Source organism: Balaenoptera acutorostrata, chromosome 16 (assembly GCF_949987535.1).
Source record: "Balaenoptera acutorostrata chromosome 16, mBalAcu1.1, whole genome shotgun sequence".
Lineage (NCBI taxonomy): Eukaryota > Metazoa > Chordata > Mammalia > Artiodactyla > Balaenopteridae > Balaenoptera > Balaenoptera acutorostrata.
The window spans coordinates 77,642,374-77,664,048 of NC_080079.1; the positions used below are offsets into that span (position 1 = coordinate 77,642,374).

Consider the following 21,675-nt stretch of genomic DNA (forward strand, 5'->3'; position numbering starts at 1 on the left):
GGAGACAAGGCTCTAGGATCATTTGTACAGAATAGGGTCAAGGGAGTTCCCTGGTGGTCCAGCGGTTAAGACTCCGAGCTTCCACTGCAGGGGCCGCAGGTTCGATCCCTGGTTGGGGAACTAAGATCACACATACTGCATGGTGTGGACAAAAAAAAAAGAGTCAACTATGATGCTATCTTTTTCAAACTGATCATCTAAATGAGAAAGAACTTGTACATCCCAGTGACTCTTAATTAGAACTAATAGGAAGGACCTCCATTCTCTGTGGGAGATTAGGAGTCCTGGTGAGTCTGGCAGGAGCTGAGACTGCCCTACCTCTCATTCTATACAACTGAGCCCGAGAACCTGCCAATTGGGGAGCTCCGGAAGAGGGATCGGGGTAAAGATGATCCAGTGTTCTCTCTGTTTGATTATTTAGGACCTTGGCTCATCTAGTCTTTAAACCTTGGAAACCCCTGGGTTGTTTTCAGTGACTTTGCATATGCAAGCTTTGTGTTCATTATTAACTCATAACTCATTTAAACTGGAGACGTTTGGTTATGAATACCACATTTATAACTAGACACGCTGCAACACTTACAAAAACAGAAACTGGTCTTTCCATATGTATATCTTCCAGTAGCTCTGAAGTCAAAACTTTATAGGAGACTCATAACTTATAGGAAAACTTTATGTGCTGATAATGTTATCTTTACCCTCATTTGTTGATGTTTTTTCTTACCTAAAGAAATTGTTGATGGCAACGTGAAGATGACGCTGGGTATGATCTGGACCATCATCCTGCGCTTTGCTATTCAGGATATTTCCGTTGAAGGTAAAGGACAGGGTTAAAAACCTGATGGTATTAAGACACTTAGCGTAATTTGTAAATTGAGCTGATGAAGTTGAATTTGGATAGGCTTTTGTAAAATTGAACAGTCACTGACAGGATTGAATGAAAGATACGCGACTTGGGTTTTCACAGATTTTCTATTTCTATGAAAAAAAGACCCCAGCAATGCTGTTTCATTCATGGGGGTGCAGTCATTTTGGAAAAGATGAGTACATGTTCAGAACAGAAGTCGCTTTTTAAAATGAGCATTTTTTGAGCTTCTTTATTGCTTATTATACTAGTAGGTTCATGACTATAACAGTTCTTTAGACTGTTATATCTTGAAACGCTTTCCTTCAAGTGCTGAAAGATAATCGATTGAAATCTGAGTTTGTTCATTTGTTCTTTTTTTCTCTCTCTCCCCTCCCTCCCCCCCTTTTTTTTTAAACAAAATCTCTATTGTCATCGTGTCTTTTGGCCCAATAACTGTTCCATCATTGTAACATAACCCTAATCCTCGGCACTGCCACTGAAGGTGCAGATCTTTAGTCTTTTACGCCCACTGCACTCCAGAATATTTTGATGAATTCAGCACTGTCGAAAGTGTCAAATTGACATTCCTAAAATTAGAACTTGGCCTATTTAGCACTCAAGTCACAAAAGGTATAGCTGCAGAACATACTTGGGACTTCCCTGGTGGCACGGTGGTTAAGACTCTGCCCTCCCAATGCAGGGGGCCTGGGTTCGTTCCCTGGTCAGGGAACTAGATCCTACATGCATGCTGCAACTAAGAGTTCACATGCCACAACTAAGACCCAGCACGACCAAATAAATAAAAAAAATTAAAAAAAAAAGAACGTACTTAAGGGTGGTCTGACTTGTCCAACCAGGCAGTCTCCTCTAACTTTGTCACCTAGAAGGCAACCACGCCCCCAAATGGTCAGGGCTGGGAGCGTGGTTCATAATTCTGTCCAGGAATTTACTTATGCCCTCTAAAAATCAAACTAAGATATAATGATATTAAAACATCAAGAATTCAGGCTCAGGAATAACAGCCAGCTCAAATTTATGAAGAGTCTGAATTTGAAAACTTTCATACAATGTACTCTTATTAAGGTACATTTCTTTCATGCTAGTGAAAATAATAATCTGCTTTTTAAAAGTTCCTGCTTTATTAAAAAAGAATAGTTTGTAATCATTTAATCAATTTTATATACTTCGGCATTTAAATATTTAAGCAGTTGAGCCCACCTGATAGAACAAATATTATTTTTAAAAATCTTGTTCACACCACTGCATTTGCTGCACTAGCAAATCCTTTTCCCGCAAATATTACAGAGGTGAGCTTGACCTCAGGTTTTCTTCTGATTGGTTACAGATTTCAAATTAGTGATAATACTAATTGAAAACTTAATTCTGTTTCAAATGTAACTATGAATGGTGTGATCCATTAGAGGTTCCCCAATTTTTTATTTATGTGCCCAAGATAAGATAATCAAATCATAGTATTTTGTAAAACATCATGATAGAAAGATATACTAATCTGCTTTTCAAAAGACTAAGAAATAAACATTCAAAAGTGTGATATCACTGACAAGGTGCTTAAATCTCTTCAAGCAGAAGTCTTCCATTGTCCCACACAGCAGATGAAGTTAGTTTGCTAACTTATATTTTTATTTGTTTTACTTCCATGGAGTCATTTCTTTTTTTTTTTTTTTTTTTTTTTCATGGAGTCATTTCTTAACAACCTCACTTAATTTCTGTAAATCTACAGAAAAATTGTCTAATTTATTTTGATGATGTATATTATGTAGGAAAATGACATTGTTATTAAACTGAATTCTTTGAGGAGCCAGGCTCCGTCAACAGAATGATGGACCTCTTCAAAGAAGGAAAATGAGAGATTGACATACCTGTTGGTGAGGGCAGTGCGGAGATGCCCAAGTAGATGGGGCTCCTTGGTGCCTCCTATGGTTTTTCATGATGGAATAACCAATGACACCACCTATTTATGGCATGCTTTTTATACCCACCATCAGGGTTCTGTGTGTGGACTTCTCAGGTTTAACCTACACCTGTGGGGGCAGGGCGGAGGTACCACAGTCATGTACTATTTGGCACAGGCTTGTAACCTTTTGCTGAATGCCTCAGAATGGACTTGGGGGTGGGAGAAAGTCAGCTTTGTTAGAGTAGCCAATTCGATAAGGAAAAAACTTTGTTCAACATTCATAGCCTAAGAGTGTTCAGACGTATTCAGACAGAAATTAAGTGAAACTCAATGACTTATAAATCTAAGCTTAAGTGGCAGTTGTAAGCTTGTATTGATCTACTTTACCTCTGTTTACTTTTCTAATCTAAGTGCCATTTAAACTTTATAAAAAAGTTTGGATTATTTCCTCCTGTTATACTTTTTCTTACTAATTCCATTGGCCGGGACCCCAAAGGCAGGCAGTTGTGTGTATAGCAGAACAACTGGGTATGGAGTTCCATATTTCGATATCTATACCAGTTAATATTTTAATAAAGTCTTAGAACTTTCAGTCATTTTCCTTAACAGGAATTTGCTAGATAAGAGACATGGTCAGGAATCATTCAAATTATTCTTAGAGCATGTGGAAGTTTGCGAGGGGCGGGGGGGGTGTTTCATATGGGTTATGGGTCAAAGAAAAATCTGAACTAGGAATGGACAATTTAGATAAATAATTACAGAATACTTACTTTGATTTGAAAAAAATCAACTTAAGCTCCTACTGAAATGGAAGGCCAGGTCCCAATGTTGGTTAGGAGTCTACATGTTCATAGGAGCTTTCTAAATTGTTAAGATGTAAATACAAGCAGAATCCCAGTTATGTAAGTGGCTTTGAGGAGCTGTTTGGATGTATAAAACTTTGGTACCTCTAAGAAGCAAGTGCTAAGATGGTGTTAGAAGTTGTCTTAGTCTGTTCAGGCTGCCATACAAAATACCATAGACTGGGTAGCTTAAACAACAGAAATTAATTTTCTCACAGTCCTGGAGGCTTTAAGTCCAAGATCGGAGTGCCAGCATAGTTAGTTTCTGGTGAGGGCTCTCTTCTTGGCTTGTAGATGGTTGCCTTTTCTCTGTGTCCTCACATGGCAGAGAGAGAAAGGGAAGGGAGAAGGTGGGTGGAGGGAAGAGAGGGAGAGGGAGAGAGAGAGAGATTGAGCAAGCACTCTGTTGTCTCTTCTTATAAGGGCACTAATTCCATCATGAGGGCCCCACCCTCACGACCTCATCTAACCCTAATTACCTCCCAAAGGCTCCATCTCTAAATGTCATCTCACTGGGGGCTAGGGCTTCAGTCTATGAATTTGAGGGGGACACAGACATTCCATCCATAGCAGAAATGCAAGAGATTTGTTGGGGGAAATGCCTGTAGAGGATAAGGGTAGGGAGAAGCAGGAGATGGCAGAGCCCCTTCAGGCATAGCGCCTGGTTGACACCCGTGCTGGGGAAGGAAAGGCTTGAGAAAGAAGAATCTCATTCTGCAAAGTGGTCCTCAGGCAGGGTCAGCGGGCCAGTGGGGGGTCCTTCAGCCTCAGTTGCTCTCAGAGGAGTCCCATGTGTGGCAGGAATGGCCCAGCTCTGGTGCCCCTCCCTCACTCAGTCTCTGGCTGGAGTAGCCCTGAAGAAGTGTGGCCTCTGGGGAATGCAGGGGCGGATTCAGAGTGTGGCAGCTGGGACATCAGTTCTGTCCTGTGTTCCCTGCAGCAGGACATCTGAGCAGCACGTCTTCATGGCTGCCACAGGGGTGGTTGCTTTCTTAACTTGGTCAGAACCCAAGTGGCCAAACTTGGAATTTGCCAATAAAAGCCTTCAAGTATTTTAAAATCAGTGGGTAAGGGAGTACATTTCAGACACAGTGGCCTCTGTGAATTCCATTTACCTAAGAATATAAATTATAAATGAGATAAATGAAGGGATAGTTAGGTCATAAATTATGCGCATTAAAACAAATTTTCATCCGAAAGGTACGTTACCAGTAACCCTGAAGTCCAGTTTTGTATTCATCATGTCATAACTTGCTGTTGCTCCTGCACTGTCCTTTTCAAGTCCCTTCAAGTGGCCTCAGAAGTCAGTCCCGGGGAGCAAGGTTCCAGCTCCATCCTCTTGCAGAGACTGGAGAGGAGAGGTTGCCTTTGGCGTTGGCCCCCTGGGAGGTCTCTTTAGCAAGTGACTAGAAGTTGGGTGAGTGAGCAGTGAGGGTGAGTGTTTCCCTGTGGACACTTTTTCTTGGCTGTCATTACAGAAACCTCTGCCAAAGAAGGTCTGCTGCTTTGGTGTCAAAGGAAGACCGCTCCTTATAGAAATGTGAACATTCAGAACTTCCACACCAGGTGCGCAACCAGGGCCCTGGGGTCCTTGTATTCTCCTTGGAATCCAGGTTGGCAGGGAGAACAATGTTTATTTACTCCTGTGTCTCCTCCTCCTGTCTGACGCGCGTTTTCTGTATGTAGCAGAACTCAGGCTCTAGAATGATTGATGCTTAGGCTTTCTCAGGGGAAAATGTTGGATTAAGGTTTGGGAGGCTGGCACTGTTTATAAGTGAGTATCATGCAGGGATGCGGCAGGGATGGATTCTCAGTGACAAGGAGACACCGTAGCAGGGTCTGCATATCCCGCCTACGAGCTCCACCCCATCCCTCCTCTCTGTCGTGCCCAAAAGATGCTTCATCAGTCAGCTTTGTAGGCTGGGATTGGAGAGAAGTAGGCAAATCATGTTTGAAAAACTATAGGGAACTGGATGAAGAAAATCCAGATATAATCTGAGAGCATGATATTGTCCCTTGCTTCAGTCTTTTTTTTCTCGCGCAGATCTTTTGTCAGGTGTTTATATTTTCTCCCTCTGTGTGGTGGGTTACCTGTGAATATAAATGGGTCCCTGGCCCCATAGATCAGAGAAAAGAAATGAAGGATATGGACGAGCCACCAGGACAGACTGGGGAGGTTATCTAGGTAGATAAGTATTATTAGGCCCTGAGCCACGCCCTGAGTGCACACAGGTGAGGAGGAGGCTTCCTGTTCGTACATCATGCCGTCAGAGTGTGGGACCTGCCGGGTGAACGTCTCAGGGCCCAGCCTGGCCTCCCACTCACCTTCTTGCTTTTCTTCTTCTGGCCCGAGATGGGCCTGAGCCCTTCGACAGTGTGGCCCCAGGGGCTTCCTTCTTCCCCGACCCTTCGGGGCACAGGCTCCTGGTCTTCCGTGAACCCGCTGCTCATCAATTGGGAGCTCGTAGCCTGGGGGTGTCTGGGAACAGTGAGCGCTGGTGTCTCTGGGCAGACAGACTGGAAATCCAAACCCTCCCTGCTAAGTCCCTCAGCTGCCTACACGTCTTTGCCTTTAAAAGAAGAAACCCCAAACAAAAAGGAACCTTATGAAGAAAGATAGAGGAGAACCGGGGAGCACTGAGTATACTAAGGGGCGTGCTCTTGGAGGAAAGTGTGTCCTGGGCATTTCTGGGTGGACGTCCTTGTGTCTGTCTGTCGGGCGGACTCTGGGGGTCAGGTCTAGAATGGAGACTTGGGGAAGAGAGGAGGAAGCCGGGCCTGCTGGGCACTGAGGGAGGAGGGGGACAGTAGGGGGCATCTTCTCTGCAGTCCTTGCCAGTTCTCCCAGCACGGCAGGGACCGGGGCAGGATGCGGCGGGGGTGGGGGGAGGTTAGGGGGAGTGAGTCCCAGGCAAGGCTGGGCCTGAAGCTGTAGATGGAAAGGAGACTGGTAAGGGGGTGGCAGACCCTGGGAGGGAGGCGAGAGTCCAGGGAAGGGGCCAGGGTGTCACTGGGTGGGGGAGGGAGGGAGGTCCCTGGGGCCCCAGGTCCGAGATTTCAGGCCAACGTCTGACCACGGTCAGCCCCTTGCTGCTGCCTGTCCATTAACCCGTGTTCCTGTTCCTCCCGACCGTGACCGTCGTGCAGCTGGAAAGACGGCCTTGGACTCTGTGCACTCATCCACAGACACCGGCCCGACCTCATTGACTACTCAAAGCTGAACAAGGTCATTTGGGGGGCCCGGCATGCTGTGTCCGCCCTGCCCCCAGCATGTCGTCCTGGAAGTGAGCCCATCGGCCTTGAACTCACACCAACACCTAGGCTGCCGCCAGCGTGCCCTCCCAGCTAGCCTGGCACGGGATGAAAACAGGGAGGGTGGCGGGAAAATACTCACCTGTTATAATTAGGGCAGTACAAGACCCAAAGCCAAGTCACCTTTTTGCCCACATTACGATATGTTTGTTGATTTGGCTTGATTTCCTATGAAAGCTTTTATACATGTTTCTCAGAGATTTTGCATTCCCAGGTTGTAAATATGAGAAGAAAAGTGTCTGTTTTGCTGCAGGGCGGGCGGGCAGGCCGTGGGGGGAGAGAGAAAGGTTCAAATACCCCAAACCTTCTTTTTAAATTCCTCTTACCTTTTCTGAAGGATTTAGTTGCCGACATATTTACTTAGAGTTGATTAACTTGTTTCTCACACAAGGGATGCTTATCTTGCTATTGATAACAAGGTATTAGTTGCGCCCTTAGAAAAGAAGTTTGGGGGATTTTTTTTTTCTCTCTCTTTTCAGAAAATTCAACTTAGGGAACTTATGTTTTCAGCTTAGGAAACTTTCATTCTCCCTTTAAGCTTAAGCTTTATTGTGCTTAAGTTTCAAATAGCCTGCACATTGTTTCTTTAAAAGTAATTTGCACATGTGATCTGTGATGGAAAAAAGAAATCCTGGCCCCTTCTAAATCTTGTGGTGGACAGTCCATCTGTCCTAGAAATAATGCCGTGTAAAGACTTAAGATAGAAAGTGTTGCCCGCCCCATGACCATTCCTGCCAGGAGTAGTGGGGCACATTTCCTCTGGTTGCTGGTGTGCTTCGTTGGCCGTGCACCTCGTGTCGCTGTGTTTGGTGTGGAATCCGGTCCTGCTGCATGCTGCCCTCCCCGTGTGACACAGGGGGTAGTAGGAAGAGTGTCCTGGCTTTTGCCACCTTTGCAGTTGTCATGTGCTCACCACCCTTCCCCTGGCCTCTCTCCACTGATGACAGGATAGCACATGAAAAATGTACTTGTATCCTGAAGATGAGAGCTACCGTACACGAATGGAAGGTTGCCTAAGGGAACGGGGCAGCCAGAGTTTCTCGACTTCCCCAAGCATATATTCTCATCCCTGAGTTATTTTGAAACGTTTCAAACATAGAGACGGTGTATATTTTTTTCAATTACTCTTTATCTCATTTGCAAAATGAAGGGATTATACTAGATAGACCTCATTTCATTAGCAGTTTATAATGGTCAGTTTCTATTACAAAAGGTCAAAAGACATGGTAATTGGCCACCTATGATGGGTGGAAAAAGGATAATAATTAACCACAGCAGTGAATACTTCTATAGCTCTAGATTAGACATTGTTAATAAATAAGTATATATGTGTATTATATATATGTATTAGTGTGTGTTACATATGTGGATATTACATATATTAATGTTTTATATACATATATGTATGTTAATATTAATACATATATTTTATGTATGTTATACATACACAGTCATTCAATCTTCATAATGCACAGTAAACTATATAATATGATGCATCTATAAAGGAGGTACTAATTATCCCAGTTTTACAGATGAAGAAGGGAGGAATTCTTTAATCTTCCCAGGGTCACATACCAGTAGCTGAGCCGAGAAAACACTTAATTGCTACATTTTATCCAAGTTACAGTGTAAGTGAGATAGCTTTCACAAAGACTCAGAATCATTACTCTGTTTTTAATGCTGAAAATTTTCTTATAAAGAACAAAAGGAAACTTTTACTCAGCTATTTGGTCTTCTAAACATTTGCATAAAATATACAGGTAAGACTCACCTTATTATATGGCTGCTTTTAGTGAAATGATTTTATGCTTTGTTAAAATAACATGGAGCTGAAGAAACATTTTGCCTGAAATGATAGTAAACTCTGAGAGGCCAGGAAGCTTGCTTTGGTTTCTTCCTTGAGCACCGAATGTTTTTGAAGCCTCTGTGTTTTAGATGTTTCACTGTATTAAAATGATTGTGCTCATTGCAAAGCATTGCAGTTTCTGAAATGTTTAAACGGCTTTGATGTTGAAATTCATTACAGTCGTCCCTGGACTAACGCTACTTTTCATTTTGATTTTTCTGTCTTGCATACCCCCATCCCATTTCAGATTCACAACACTTAATCTCTTTAGAAGATTAAAACAGGAAATGTTAAATACCTCTTTTAATTTTTCAGTATTTCAGTTATACACCTCTGGTTCAATGTATTTTGTTACGTTATGTATGTATTTAACCAGTTTTACCGTGGAAGACAAACGCAATCGGACGAACAAAAATTTCTTCACAATTTTCTTTTATAATGTTAAGTTTCTTTCATTTCTTGTGGTTTTTAACATCCTAGAAGCCTAACTTTTGCTCTTTGTAGCCATCTTGTAATATTCTTTAGTGACCTAAAAGTTTCACCTAAACATGCTGAAAGCAGCGTGTTTTCTTATATTTAAAACAAAAATAAAGTTAGTGTGGTACTAAATACTCTCCATGATCACCTTCCAGATGTGGAAAATGTATGTTTCATGCTTCCTTTTGGAATCATCTAGATTTTTGTTACCCAGAGTTGAAGCTCAGCGCTGAGGTATCCAGGTGTTTTTCCATCCATGAGAAAATACCTCACAACTTTCCTTCTAGCTGCACAGTATCTGTTCTCGTCAACCTTTTGCTCACATTTTATGAAGTTGGAGTGTGCATGATTGGGTGATTTTCATGTCATTTTTGATATTTCTCTAAATGTTTGAAATGTTTGGGAAAAGATAAGAAGGAAAATCTTATCCTATTATGGTTATGTGTGGATGGGAAAGTTTCCTCCCCAGAATGAGGTATATAAAAAACAGTTGTAAGTCCTGTTCAAAAAAATATGCTAAAAAGCTGGTTGTGCTGTTTTCCATGCAGGATGACCCAATAGGAAATATCAACTTGGCCATGGAAATTGCAGAGAAACACCTGGATATTCCCAAAATGTTGGATGCTGAAGGTGAGATGAAAATTGTGTTTATTGGCTTACAGAAAATCTATTGCCTCCCTATGTTATGACCACACATAAAGACCTGTAAACTTTATAGCCAGGTTACATCTGAAGGACTTAGGATTCCTGAGAAGTTTCTGTCATTGGCCTCATGAATATTAGAGAATTTCATATGTAGCTTGCTCAAAATTATTTTTTAGAATCCTGCTCAAAACCAAGCCAGCAAAACTACAATGAAAGGGTTGGGTAAAAGGTTCAGCTTTGGCAAAGAAACAGAATGCTTTGGTTTGTGATTTTCAATGGAAAGCTTCCTATTTTTATTTTAACAACATTTTTTTTTTAAACCACATAGAAATTTAACAAATAAATCTCCTTGTTCTTTAAGACTCCACAAGGAAAAAAATGCTTCCTTCCACCTGGAAGTCATAGAATCTCAATCTAGACTGTGGAGCGGTCATTCATCATGTGCCTCTCAAACTTTCACATTTCATTTTTAATTTGTCCAAATTAAATTTAGTTTTGTTAGAGCTAGAACCTCTCAATAGTTTGCAGCTTTAGCGGCCCTCATGCTGGAGACTAGTTTCAGTACCTCTTGTGCCCTTTATCGGAGATGAGTTCATGGGAGTTTCGCCCTGGCACAGCATTTAAAGCACAGATACGTGGAGACCATTCCTTCATTTCACTTATGCATGAGTCACCTCTTACTCAGCAGACGCTTTGGTGTGGAATCCGGACCACATAGTAGGTGGTGTGGAGCACCTACTATGTATAAGACCCTGGAGATGCTGCAGGAGATGATGCGATGTATAAGGCAGGGCCCGGCCCTCAAGGACTTATATTACTGTTAATCTTATTATTCTCTATCAGCTCATGGCTTCTGCTAATTAGCATTGTTGGGGAAAAGCAAAGACCTTGATTCTGGTCAGTTGTCAGTCTTCTGTTCCTCCTTATTTTTGGTGACTGCATCACGGCTGCTGTACCAAATCACCACAAAGTAGGTGGCTTTTGAAACAACAGAAGTTTATTCTCTTGTAGTTCCGTAAACTGTAACTCTGAAATCAGGGTGTTGGCAGGGCCATGCTCCCTCCGAAGTCTGTAGAGAAGGACCTTTCCTTGCTTCTTCCAGCTTCTAGAAGCCCCAGGTGTTCTTTGGCTCGTGGTAGCATCACTCCAGTCTCTGACTCTGTCTTTACATGGTCATCTTCCTTCTGCGTCTGTCTCTGTGTCTTTTTCCCTCTACTTATGAGGACACCGGTCATCATGGATTAAGGCCACACCTCACTCCAGCACAACCTCATCTTAACTTGATCACGTCTGCAAAGACCTACTTCCAAATAAGGTCACATTCACAGGTACCAGGAGGTAGGACTCCACCTATCATTTTTGGGGACACAGTGCAACTGAGACAGTCCATTAGGATTCTGATTTTGCCCATTTGTTAATTTAGCCATTTTATCAAACACCTGTATTATTGGGTGTTGAACACACTTGAATATGCTCTTCAGAATCTACTTTTTTCAAAAACTCTTTAGAGGGAGAAAGACAATAAAACAGTGAAGTTGCCACGTAGGAAAATACCTTTTCCTTCTTGTCTGTCCTCTCTAAGCTAAGTTTGCGTTTGGGTGCTCTGTCCTTTGACCTTTCCATGCCATAAATAACTACCCAGAGTTTACCACTTGAATCAACAGCTAAGATACTGAAGACAGGAGAAAACAGGCCACATTTAGTAAATTCATCTTTCCGTTCATTGATGCCTCCCTGATTTCCTACAGTTGACGGTGAGCTCAGGATTACTGTCATTATCCCTCTGGCAGGCTAACCATCCTCCTGTTCCGGGGTTTCCCTTAGTCTCTGAGTCCTGGTCTGGGCATATGTTCTGCTTATCCTCTGAGTGGATGGGATGCGTTAGCACTCTGTTCCTTTCTTGCTCCCTTGTGACACATCCTAGTCTCTTATTACTTTTCTTTTTCTTTCCTTTTTAATGTCTCAGAAAAATGCTTGCATACGCTATTCTTTTCTTTGCAGAGCAATTTCTGTAAGAGTCTTCTGGTGAAAGAGTTATGAACTTGACTGACTTGGGTGAGGGGCGAGCTGTGGTATAACCAACTCCCCAGCAGATCAGCCCTCATGTGTTAGTTACCCTTTGCATCTTTGCCACCTGCATCCGGACTTACCTTCCCCACAGCTTCCTATGAATGTGTTCTTACTTCTGCTGCTCTTTTACTGTAATGTCTTACACTGGTCTCCTCCCCTCAGATCACTTAATCCCTTTGGCGAATCCTTGCCTCTCCACCGCCTGCTGCTGTTGACCTTACTTCCTGGCATTTGTGATAGTCTCTGAACCCTAAATGGGGATTTTCAAGTGGCTAATTGGGCTGCTCACCCATAAACCTGTAGTGAAAACTGGTGAAACTCTTCCTCATCTTAACTACCTTGCATGCTTTTTAAAAGGTTATGAAAATTGTTTCTCTATTTTCCTCCCTCTGGTGAGTACCGGTTGTAGATTTGTGGGTGCCCATGTTCTGTGCGGACTTGCAGGAGGGACCTTTGCTGACCCCTGGGCCCTCCATCTGTCCAGAGAGAGAAAGTGCTGTTGCGTGCACTCTGTGGAATTCTGGAGGTCCAACTCTGGCCATGGATGTGACTTCCTTGCTAGTTTAGGGCTCTTCTGAGCTGGCCGTGCCCTTCTCTTTGGCGGTTCTTCGAAGTGTACACAGAGTAATGACTTTGCAAATGTGACTTCTTTGATTTGAGCCAAAGTTTGAACAACACAAGTGTGTGGGGCTGCTGGGGGAAGGTTCATGACCTTGGCCTCTCGGAGGCAGCCCTTAGCAGGAGCCTGCTGCTGTCGGAACATCTGAGCAGTTAACCTTTTTTCCACACAGATTTAGTATACACCGCCAGACCCGAAGAGTCGTAATGACTTATGTCTCCTGTTACTATCATGCTTTTGCTGGTGCACAGAAGGTGAGGAGGTAAAACACAAGTCACCACTCACCCTTTACCTTCTGTGTCTTGATTTTTTTTCTCTTTTTCCCCCGCAACTCCTCTGAGTAAGGAGACCCGTCTGGTTCTGAGGAGGCAGTCGTTTGTCTTTTTCAGTCCAGTGTTCTTTGAAACTTACTTCCTGTCCCTGCAGTAGTATGCCATTCGTCTTTGTTTTCCAGAAGATTCCATGCTGTTCCACATCCCCACGTCCTTTCTATCAATATCCTCTGGAAACCCAATGACTAGGTTCCACCTTAGGGAATTACGAGGCACCTTTTTAACTGCATTCTGTCCAGTGACTGAACTGAGTCTGAAGTTCGAAAGTAATTCAGCCAAAAATGGGGTGAGGCCAAGGTGAGGAAGGAAGGGTGTGTGTTCCCGTGGTTCTGTTTTCTCTCTTCCTGGTAGCTGTCTCGGCAGCTCATACAAATAGTGGCAAGAGTCATAGTTAATAAGTACAAGCCGTGTAGACCCTTCTCTTTAGATGCTTTGTTACTCTGGGTAGTTTCTAGCAACGGCATGGCAAGTATGTATAGAAGGATTAGGAAACATGCCATCTTCAATGAACTTCATCCCCACACAAGCCAGGGCCGTGCACAGAGCAGAAAGCCAAGGATTATGAGGGCGGGGGTGGGGTGTGGCATCCATATGGGGCCAGAGAGGTCTGCGTGTGTCCCCGCATCTTGCAGAGGGACACGCCTTGCTCACAGCCAAAGCGGCAGATGACCTGATCCAGTCAAAAGACAAGAAGACGGGGCCCCCCGGGTCCTTAGGAAGTGGGTACCAGCCCTGATAGGCAGCCCACGGGTTCCCATAGGAATGCCTCGCCTGCACTTTAAAAAAAGCCATCCAGGGTAGGGGAGGAGGGAAGCCCTTGGTTTGATGATGTAAAAACAAAAAAACGTGCTAGTTGAAAGCATTCTGCTTACGAGTGTGTCGGTTCCGTACAGCCTTCCTGAGGGTCAGGAGTGTGGGCCCGAGAAACACAGAAAGTCAAGTGTAAACCAGTTCGTTCTTCCCTTTGTTCACCCTGGTTTCTGCTCTTCATCTGTGCGTGTGTCTGTTTTCTGTGTTATTTTTCCCTCTCTCAGACATTGTGAACACTCCCAAACCCGATGAAAGAGCTATCATGACATACGTTTCCTGCTTCTACCATGCTTTCGCGGGCGCGGAGCAGGTATTTAACCCTCGTCTGTCCGGTTGCCGGGCTGCTCTTGTGCATCGGTTTTAGTTGTGTGGGCGCGCGTGTGCATACCTGGGTGCGTGTTCGTGCGCTTCACATCTTACCTTGGACTCTTTCTAAGTGTTTTGTAATGACCTAATATGGCAAGTTCCAAACTGTGAATGCTTTTCTATTTAACAGCTTTACCTTTAGACAGTTCTGAAGTGTTCTTAGCTCTCTGTCTTTCTAAGATATTGCTCTTATTTCATTAATCAATGGTGGGAAACATTTGTGCTTCAGGAGAAAACAAGGGCCATGAAAATTGAGCCACACTGATTGAGCGGTGAAGGGGGACTTGGACAAGGAGAAGTGAACGCCTTTCCAGGGCCCCTTTCCCGTTCTCTGCCTGGAGATTGCCTTCACTGTTCAGTGATGTGTTCAGACATCTTGCAAGATGAATCTGAATTTAACTGAAATAGTGAAAGTCTAACAGTGTTAAAACCTCAAAAAAATTTATATTCCTTAAGATAAACAGCCTGAGGGACATCATGGGTGGGTGTCCCTCTGCTTTCCCCACGTTCCCCTGTTTCTGCTTCCCGCCCTTCCCCCTATCTCTACTTGCAGAGTCCTGAGAGATGGGGTTGGACAGAGTATGTATCATTTCTGTGATCCGTTTAAGACCATCACTGGGGGACTTCCCTGGCGGTCCAGTGGTTAGGACTCCGTGCTTCCTCTGCAGGGGGTGCGGGTTCGACCCCTTGTCGGGGAACTAAGATCCCACAAGCCACCTGGCGGGGCCAAAAAAAAAAAAAAAAAGACCATCACCAGCAAACAATGGTAACTGGAAATCGGCCCCTACTAGGGCTTCAGAGGCAAGGCTGGGGGCCAGGCTGCAGGCCCGGAATCTGGACGGATCTCATGGTCACGGTTTAAGGCACTTGGCCACTCCCAGCTCAAGCTCCCCACAAAACAATGATCGGGAATTATTGATACCTCAGCAGCTACTCACATGGGTTAAACAAAGTATTAAAGCAGGTTCTGCCCCGTGGAAGGATCCCATCTAGCACATTCGACGTATTCATTTCAGGAATGAATACGTAGAGGCCCTCGTGAACTCAGTGCAATGACAGATATACATTCAGGACCCAGTCCTGTCTGCTTTGACTTCCAAAGGCTAATGTAACTCAGAGAGTTCTCTCCCTGTAGTTGTGAGGTTGGCAGGGGGCTCAGGTGGACGCCCAGGGACCGTTGTTTCCTCAACCCATCAGTTTCTGTTACTAACTTGCTTGATGTTTCACAAAGCTTGTGTTTGCGACTAATGCTATTTCCCTACAGTATATTCAGACTGCCATGTAAGTCTGTGTGAAAACTGTCCCAAAGGTGTGAAATGACCCGTAGTGTGAAAGAGCCGTACCCTCAGGCTTACCCCACCCGAACCCAGAACCTGCACCACTTAACAGCACATGCCGCCTCCCTGGTCACCCCCTGCCCTGCCACCTTCCACGTTGTGTATGCACGTCCCTGTCGACAGAGCCGTCCTTTTTACCTATTGTGTTTTACAGGCCGAGACAGCGGCTAACAGGATATGTAAGGTTCTTGCTGTGAATCAAGAGAATGAGAGGCTGATGGAAGAATATGAGAGGCTAGCGAGTGAGGTAAAGGAAACGGGTCCCCGCGGTCCTGTCCATCCCCACCCTGAGGGTGAGGCACAGAGGGTGAACACAGATTGTCAGTGTTGTTTTGGTTTTTTTTTTTGCATTTTTCATCTCAGACAGAATAAAAGTAGGAAAGTACACTCGCTCTCAGGGGTTGTTCATCTTGCTTAATTATTGGCACAAAGGTAGTACTGCTGGCCTTTCCAAGCATTGCAAGGCACAGAGGTAGTTTGCATGTTACAAAACGTAGAATGTGATTCCATCCTCAGTTCTGCACCTCCCCTAGATGACATTGCTTTCCTTGTTTTTTTCCTGCTTCATCGGCTACTGACATCACGTAGGGTGAGCTCCGTATTCAGAATCCCAGCTCCACGCGGTGACTCAGCATCTAAGGAACATGCCCAGTGAGACAAGGCTCAGCCTTGTGTCTGTATTTAAATATCTAGAGGGAACCTCGGGAGAGGCAGAGCCCTCCGTCCAAGACATTTGAGCATGAGTTTCCAGGATGCCTTTCTACAGCTCTTCAGCTAGATTTCTCAGTTAGAATAGTACTTTCCACGTTGCTTTTCTTTTCGTTCTTATTATAGCACAAATCTTAACTAAGAAGGATCTGAGTGAGGTCCACAGCCACCTTCTCTCTGGATTGAACTCAATCACAGTGACAGTGTCAGAGACCAAATAATGTTTGCTCTGACTTACTTTGGCTGATACTTGGTCTGTACTGTGCAAAGCATCAGGACACTGGGAATCAATCTTCCCAAGTAGTGGTGTATATTAGTCCAAGCTAATGATACTGTTTATATTTCCTGCTGCTATGGGAAAATTCCACTTGGCAACATTGTTTAATGCCAGTGATCAACATCAGGGTTGAAGTATGACCAGGACCGAAGGACAGATGCTCCTCAGTGATGATAGCCTTCCTTTTCTTACCTGGTCCTTCATTTATACCCCTCAAACAGACTATGCAGGGCCTTTGTAAGGCCTTGGTAGTAATTCAAGAGAAGGGGGCATACTTCATCCTTGGAGTCACTGCCATTTTCACTTTCATCCTGTGGATTTCCTTGAAAGCTAGCTATTAAAATAAAATATACTTTGGCATTGAGTCAGTCCCAGATTTACGATACTTTCATCTCGTAAGTAGACCCGTTAGATTTAAGCTGATTTAAACTAGACATACATTTTGAGTTAAACCCAGTTCTTTCCTGATTTTATTCCACCACGTTCCACCACGTGAGGTTTTTGTTTTTTCATTTGAAAGCTCCATCCAGCATTTGTCTGCTAATGTCTGGTCCCCAAGTTTCCTGTAAATGTCCCATTTTTGTAAAACATGACTCGTGCTGACTCTGAATTTTCGACCTGTGCGTGGTGTCATTGGGGCGATGGTGAGTGGCCCTGGGTGAGCACAGAAGTTTGTATTTATGCCCTCCTTCCAGTCAGGGCCGTTAACAGTCACACTTCTGTAATCTCGGGAGCATTCAGTCAATCCATTCCCAATCGTTCGGTGCCTCTGTTTTTTAACTGGGGGGCAGTTTGCTGGTGCTTTCAGCAGTTTTCTGTGTGTGTGTTTTGGGAACAGCTTTTGGCATGGATTCAGCGCACGATCCCCTGGCTAGAGAACCGGACCCCTGAGAAGACCATGCAGGCCATGCAGAAGAAACTGGAGGACTTTCGGGATTACCGCCGGAAGCACAAGCCTCCCAAGGTGCAGGAGAAGTGCCAGCTGGAGATCAACTTCAACACCCTGCAGACCAAGCTGAGGATCAGCAACCGGCCGGCCTTCATGCCCTCTGAGGGCAAGATGGTGTCGGTGAGTAGCCCCCTGGCCCCGGGGGCAGCCCCCTTTTTTTTTTTTTTTTCTCCCAAAGTCCTTCCTCTGATGGGCCACTGAGAAGAGGCATTGACTATAATTTTGGCCCTGTGACCACTTCCTTCTGGCTATTTTTCCCCCTGCCATCATGCAGTTCTCGACTCTGACTGCTCTTGGTGCCTCACACAGAACAGGCCTCTGACAAACACCTAATGATGATGGTCCCCTTCCTCTCCTCCCCGCCTCCAGGTGGACCAGCATCTAGATCACAGGCCCTCTGTTCCCTCCTGTTACCATCTCCCCGATTCACCTTCTCCAGGGCTCAGTCCCATATTTACATCCCTCTTTGCACCATCAGTTTCTCCCACTCTGCTGAAGCTTTCACATCCGCATAGGAAGCACTCTAGAATCTGCCAGACGAAAATGAAAACCTCCTATGACTCCACGCCTCCCTACAGCACCGGTCCTGTTTCTCGGCTCCCCTTTATGTCTAGCAGGACATCTAGAGAGTTCTTTATGGTACTGGTTTTTGGTCACTTCCCATTCCTTTATGTCTTTTAATCTTCAACCTGCAGTAAGTAATCCGGCTTCCGTCCACCCTGAGACAGACTGTTCTGTTCAAAGTCAACAGCGTCCGTGTTGACAACCTAGTGGTCACTTTTATTTTCGTATTCGCTGTAGCTGTAACCATGGCCTTCTTCTTGAAACTCCTTCCACCCTTGAACTTAGCTGATTTCCTCCCACCTGACCACCGAGTCCTTCCCGTCGCTGCTCACAGCTTTGCCTCCTCCTGTCCCCGGGCTGTAGGTGGATGGTTCGTGGGTACAGGGATGCTGACCTTCTTCTCTGTCTTGACACCTGCAGGTGACCTCATCCAGGCCCGTGGCTTTAACTACCAGCTGTAATGGCAACACCTCCCAAATTTTACATCTTCAGCTCTGATTTCTCCCCCAGTTCCAGGTTCATAGAGCCGCTTGGATGTCTCAAAACCTAACATCCAAGAGTCCTCCCGCAGTGATCTCTGTCTTAGTAAATAGCATCACCATCCCCTAAGTGACTAAAGCCCCAAACCCAGGTGTCATCACTGATCCTCCTAGTCTGTCCCTTTCTCGCACCTGGTTCCTCAGCCAGTGCCCCTGGCTCTGCGTCCGGATTATATCTTAAATCTGAGCAGCCCTTCGGCTGCTGTCGCCTATGCTAAGCCACCAGTGTCTCTCCTTCGACCCTGCAGTAACCCTCTCATTTGCTTTTCTTGTTCTTTTCCCCCTAAAATGCATTCTCTACATAGCAGCTGCTGTCATCTTCTTAAAACATAAATCAGAGCATGTCTCCTTTCTTCTCAAAACCCTCCAGTGACTTCCCGAAATACTTAGAATAAGATCCAGATTCCTTACCCGGGATCCGATGTGGTCTGACCCCACGGCCACCCTGCTGACCGCACCTCTGGCTGCTCGACCCCTCACCCACTACGCGGCCGCCGCGCCTGCTGTGGTCCTTCCCCTACGTGGAGGCCTTTAGCTCGTCCCCCACTTCATCCCATACCTGGCTTTTCCATCAGTGAGGTCTGGGCTCCAGTGCCACCTCTTCAGAGGGGTCTCCCCTCAGTAACCCGCCTAAAGGGACTGCCCCGACCGTGCTCTCATCAGCACCACTTGACCGTGATTTGTTTTTCCTTCAGAGTGCATCGCAATCGGAAATAGGAATTACACTTGTTGTTGAATTCCTTATTTAATGTCTTTCTCCCCCAACGATCATGAAAGCTGCACAGGGGCCCAGGGAACTTTACAGGTGCTGTTCACTCTTATATCCAAGGCTCTCACTGTGCCTGGCACGTGCGTGATGCCGGGGAAACAGTTAACGGCTGACTGAACCCGGTCGCTGAGTCAGAGCCGTTTTGGGCTGAGTCACTGTGAGGCTTCATCTTCTCGTAGCCAGAAGATTAAAGCCCCATTAGCCTTTGTCCACATCCGGAGAAGCATCAGGTTATCTGTTCGCCGATGAGAACCGTGATCTTAGTTCTAAAAGGGTGCAGTGGTAATGAAGACGTTTAGAAGCCAAAACATTTGAATGGCTATTTGGGGCGGGTGTGGAGGCACAGGGGTGAGGGAAAGACAAGAAGACACAAAGGAAAACACTGTTGGACGTGGTGGAGGGGATTCGTAGAGAAGCCCAGGAGGCCAGGGCGTGACGGACGCGCCTTTGCCTGTCCCCAACCATCCCAGGACATCGCGGGCGCCTGGCAGCGGCTGGAGCAGGCGGAGAAGGGCTACGAGGAATGGCTGCTGAATGAGATCCGGAGGCTGGAGCGCGTGGAACACCTGGCAGAGAAGTTCCGGCAGAAGGCGTCCACGCACGAAACCTGGGCTTACGGTGAGTCCACAGGATGCGGCGGGGCTCCTGGAGAATCGGGCTTGAGCTATGGACAGAGCCCCATGTGCAGTGACCACTGTCCCTGGCGCCTGTGACCCTGCGGGCAGCTGCCCTCGCCCGTCTCTCGTCTGCTGTCCCAGGTCCTGCGGTTCTTCAAGAGGTGGGTGTGGGGAATTCCCTGGCGGTCCAGTGGTTAGCACTCGGTGCTTTCACTGCCGTGGCCCGGGTTCAATCCCTGGCTGGGGAGCTAAGATCCCGCAAGCAGCGCGGCACAGCCAAAAAAAAAAAAAGAAAAAACAAAAGAGGTGGGTATGAAGATGGATGTTTTTATAAAACAGGACTCACAATGCGTTCTTCCCACACTTACCTGCGTAGGTATCCGCCTCCTCCTGACTCCCCCGTTTTCTTCTATCTGATTCCACAAGCATCTGTTTATTCCCTAACTGCGGGTCAGAGAACCCTGGCCCAGACACTAGCTTCTGCTGATACAAGGTTTATTAAATGCCGCAAAGCATAATTGCCCACTTAGAAAATCTGCTTGGAAAGGAAGAACACGAGGTGTGATTTTCTATAGTCTTAACTCCTTCGTTTCACTTAGATTCATCTACTCCTTTCAGACCTTGCAGACATAACCTGTTTCCATGGCCGTGATACTATGGTCATGATATTTTTTTTTGGCTCTGCTGTTTGCTGAGGTTAAAGAACAAAACATTCACCTCAACACATGGTAATCTATTTCGAGAAAGGGCAGGGAGGTTCCCCTCATCCCTTGGGTCCCTTTTGCTGTCTTACTGCTTGATTGTCGGTGTTGCACAGCGAGACGGTCACAGGCACAGACATGCAGTTGATACTTCCCAGCTGTGGGCCTTGGATGCATTCTCACCTCTCAGGGCCTCAGCGTCCTCTCCAAAGTGGAATAACAATCATACCTCCCTCACAGGGTTTTGATGAAGACTTAAATGAGTTTGTATTTATAAAGTAGTAAAATTGGTATCTGGCAGATGGTAAGTGCTATGTTGTCATCATTAAATATATGAACATTTGCTTTCCATGTCTAGCTTTGTGGAATTAAATTCTTAAAGATCATCAACCAGGGAATAAAAATGGGTCCAGTTATAACCACAGCAGTCGCTTAACTTAGGAAATATTTGTAGGGAAATAGGTGGAGTTTCGGAGAGAAATTTTTCTAATGTTATTAGATAAAAAATCACAAGCTGCATTTAACCACATTAAAAAAATAAAGCTTTCAAACAAAAAGAATTGGAGTAAAGGTTGAGCCCATGGGCAGACAAAGAGAGTACAAGTGTTTTACCTAATAATCCCAGGTAATTTCTGTGAGCTAATAATTACTAACTTAACTGAGCATCTCACGGGAAAGTCAGATACTTGTTTCTTAGGTTTATCACAGACTTGTTATTTAGAAAGTGCTCAGCGTGCTTTCCGCCCTGTATTTGTAGACATGAGCTTTCAGAACACAGAGGGACTCGGGGCCTTAGCAGAGTGACAGCCTGAATTCCACCTGAAATGCGGCCTCTGCCTCTCGGGGCTGTCTTCCTTTCCGCCTCTTGGTTCTCTGGACTCACCCAGAACTTTGCAAAGAGGCTGAAGTGTGACAGCACTCACACTGCCTTGCTACAACCATTGCAGGCAAAGAGCAGATCTTGCTGCAGAAGGATTACGAGTCGGCGTCTCTGACCGAAGTCCGGGCTCTGCTGCGGAAGCACGAGGCATTCGAGAGCGACCTGGCGGCGCACCAGGACCGCGTGGAGCAGATCGCGGCCATCGCGCAGGAGCTCAAGTACGTGCTCTGTGTGGGTGCCAGTGCTGACATTG

The 21,675-nt window shown here is 45.4% G+C and overlaps 1 protein-coding gene across 1 annotated transcript in view; it reads left to right on the forward strand.

Annotated features, from left to right (window-relative positions):
• ACTN2 (actinin alpha 2) overlaps positions 1-21,675 on the forward strand; it is a 74,796-nt gene that overhangs the window by 35,231 nt on the left and 17,890 nt on the right. The window contains exons 4-12 of the mRNA XM_007170784.2: positions 731-817; positions 5,083-5,170; positions 6,752-6,830; positions 9,788-9,869; positions 13,940-14,025; positions 15,573-15,665; positions 17,242-17,472; positions 19,695-19,842; positions 21,490-21,640. Of these exons, the coding sequence (XP_007170846.1) occupies positions 731-817; positions 5,083-5,170; positions 6,752-6,830; positions 9,788-9,869; positions 13,940-14,025; positions 15,573-15,665; positions 17,242-17,472; positions 19,695-19,842; positions 21,490-21,640 (1,045 nt within the window). The remainder of the gene's footprint in view (positions 1-730; positions 818-5,082; positions 5,171-6,751; positions 6,831-9,787; positions 9,870-13,939; positions 14,026-15,572; positions 15,666-17,241; positions 17,473-19,694; positions 19,843-21,489; positions 21,641-21,675) is intronic.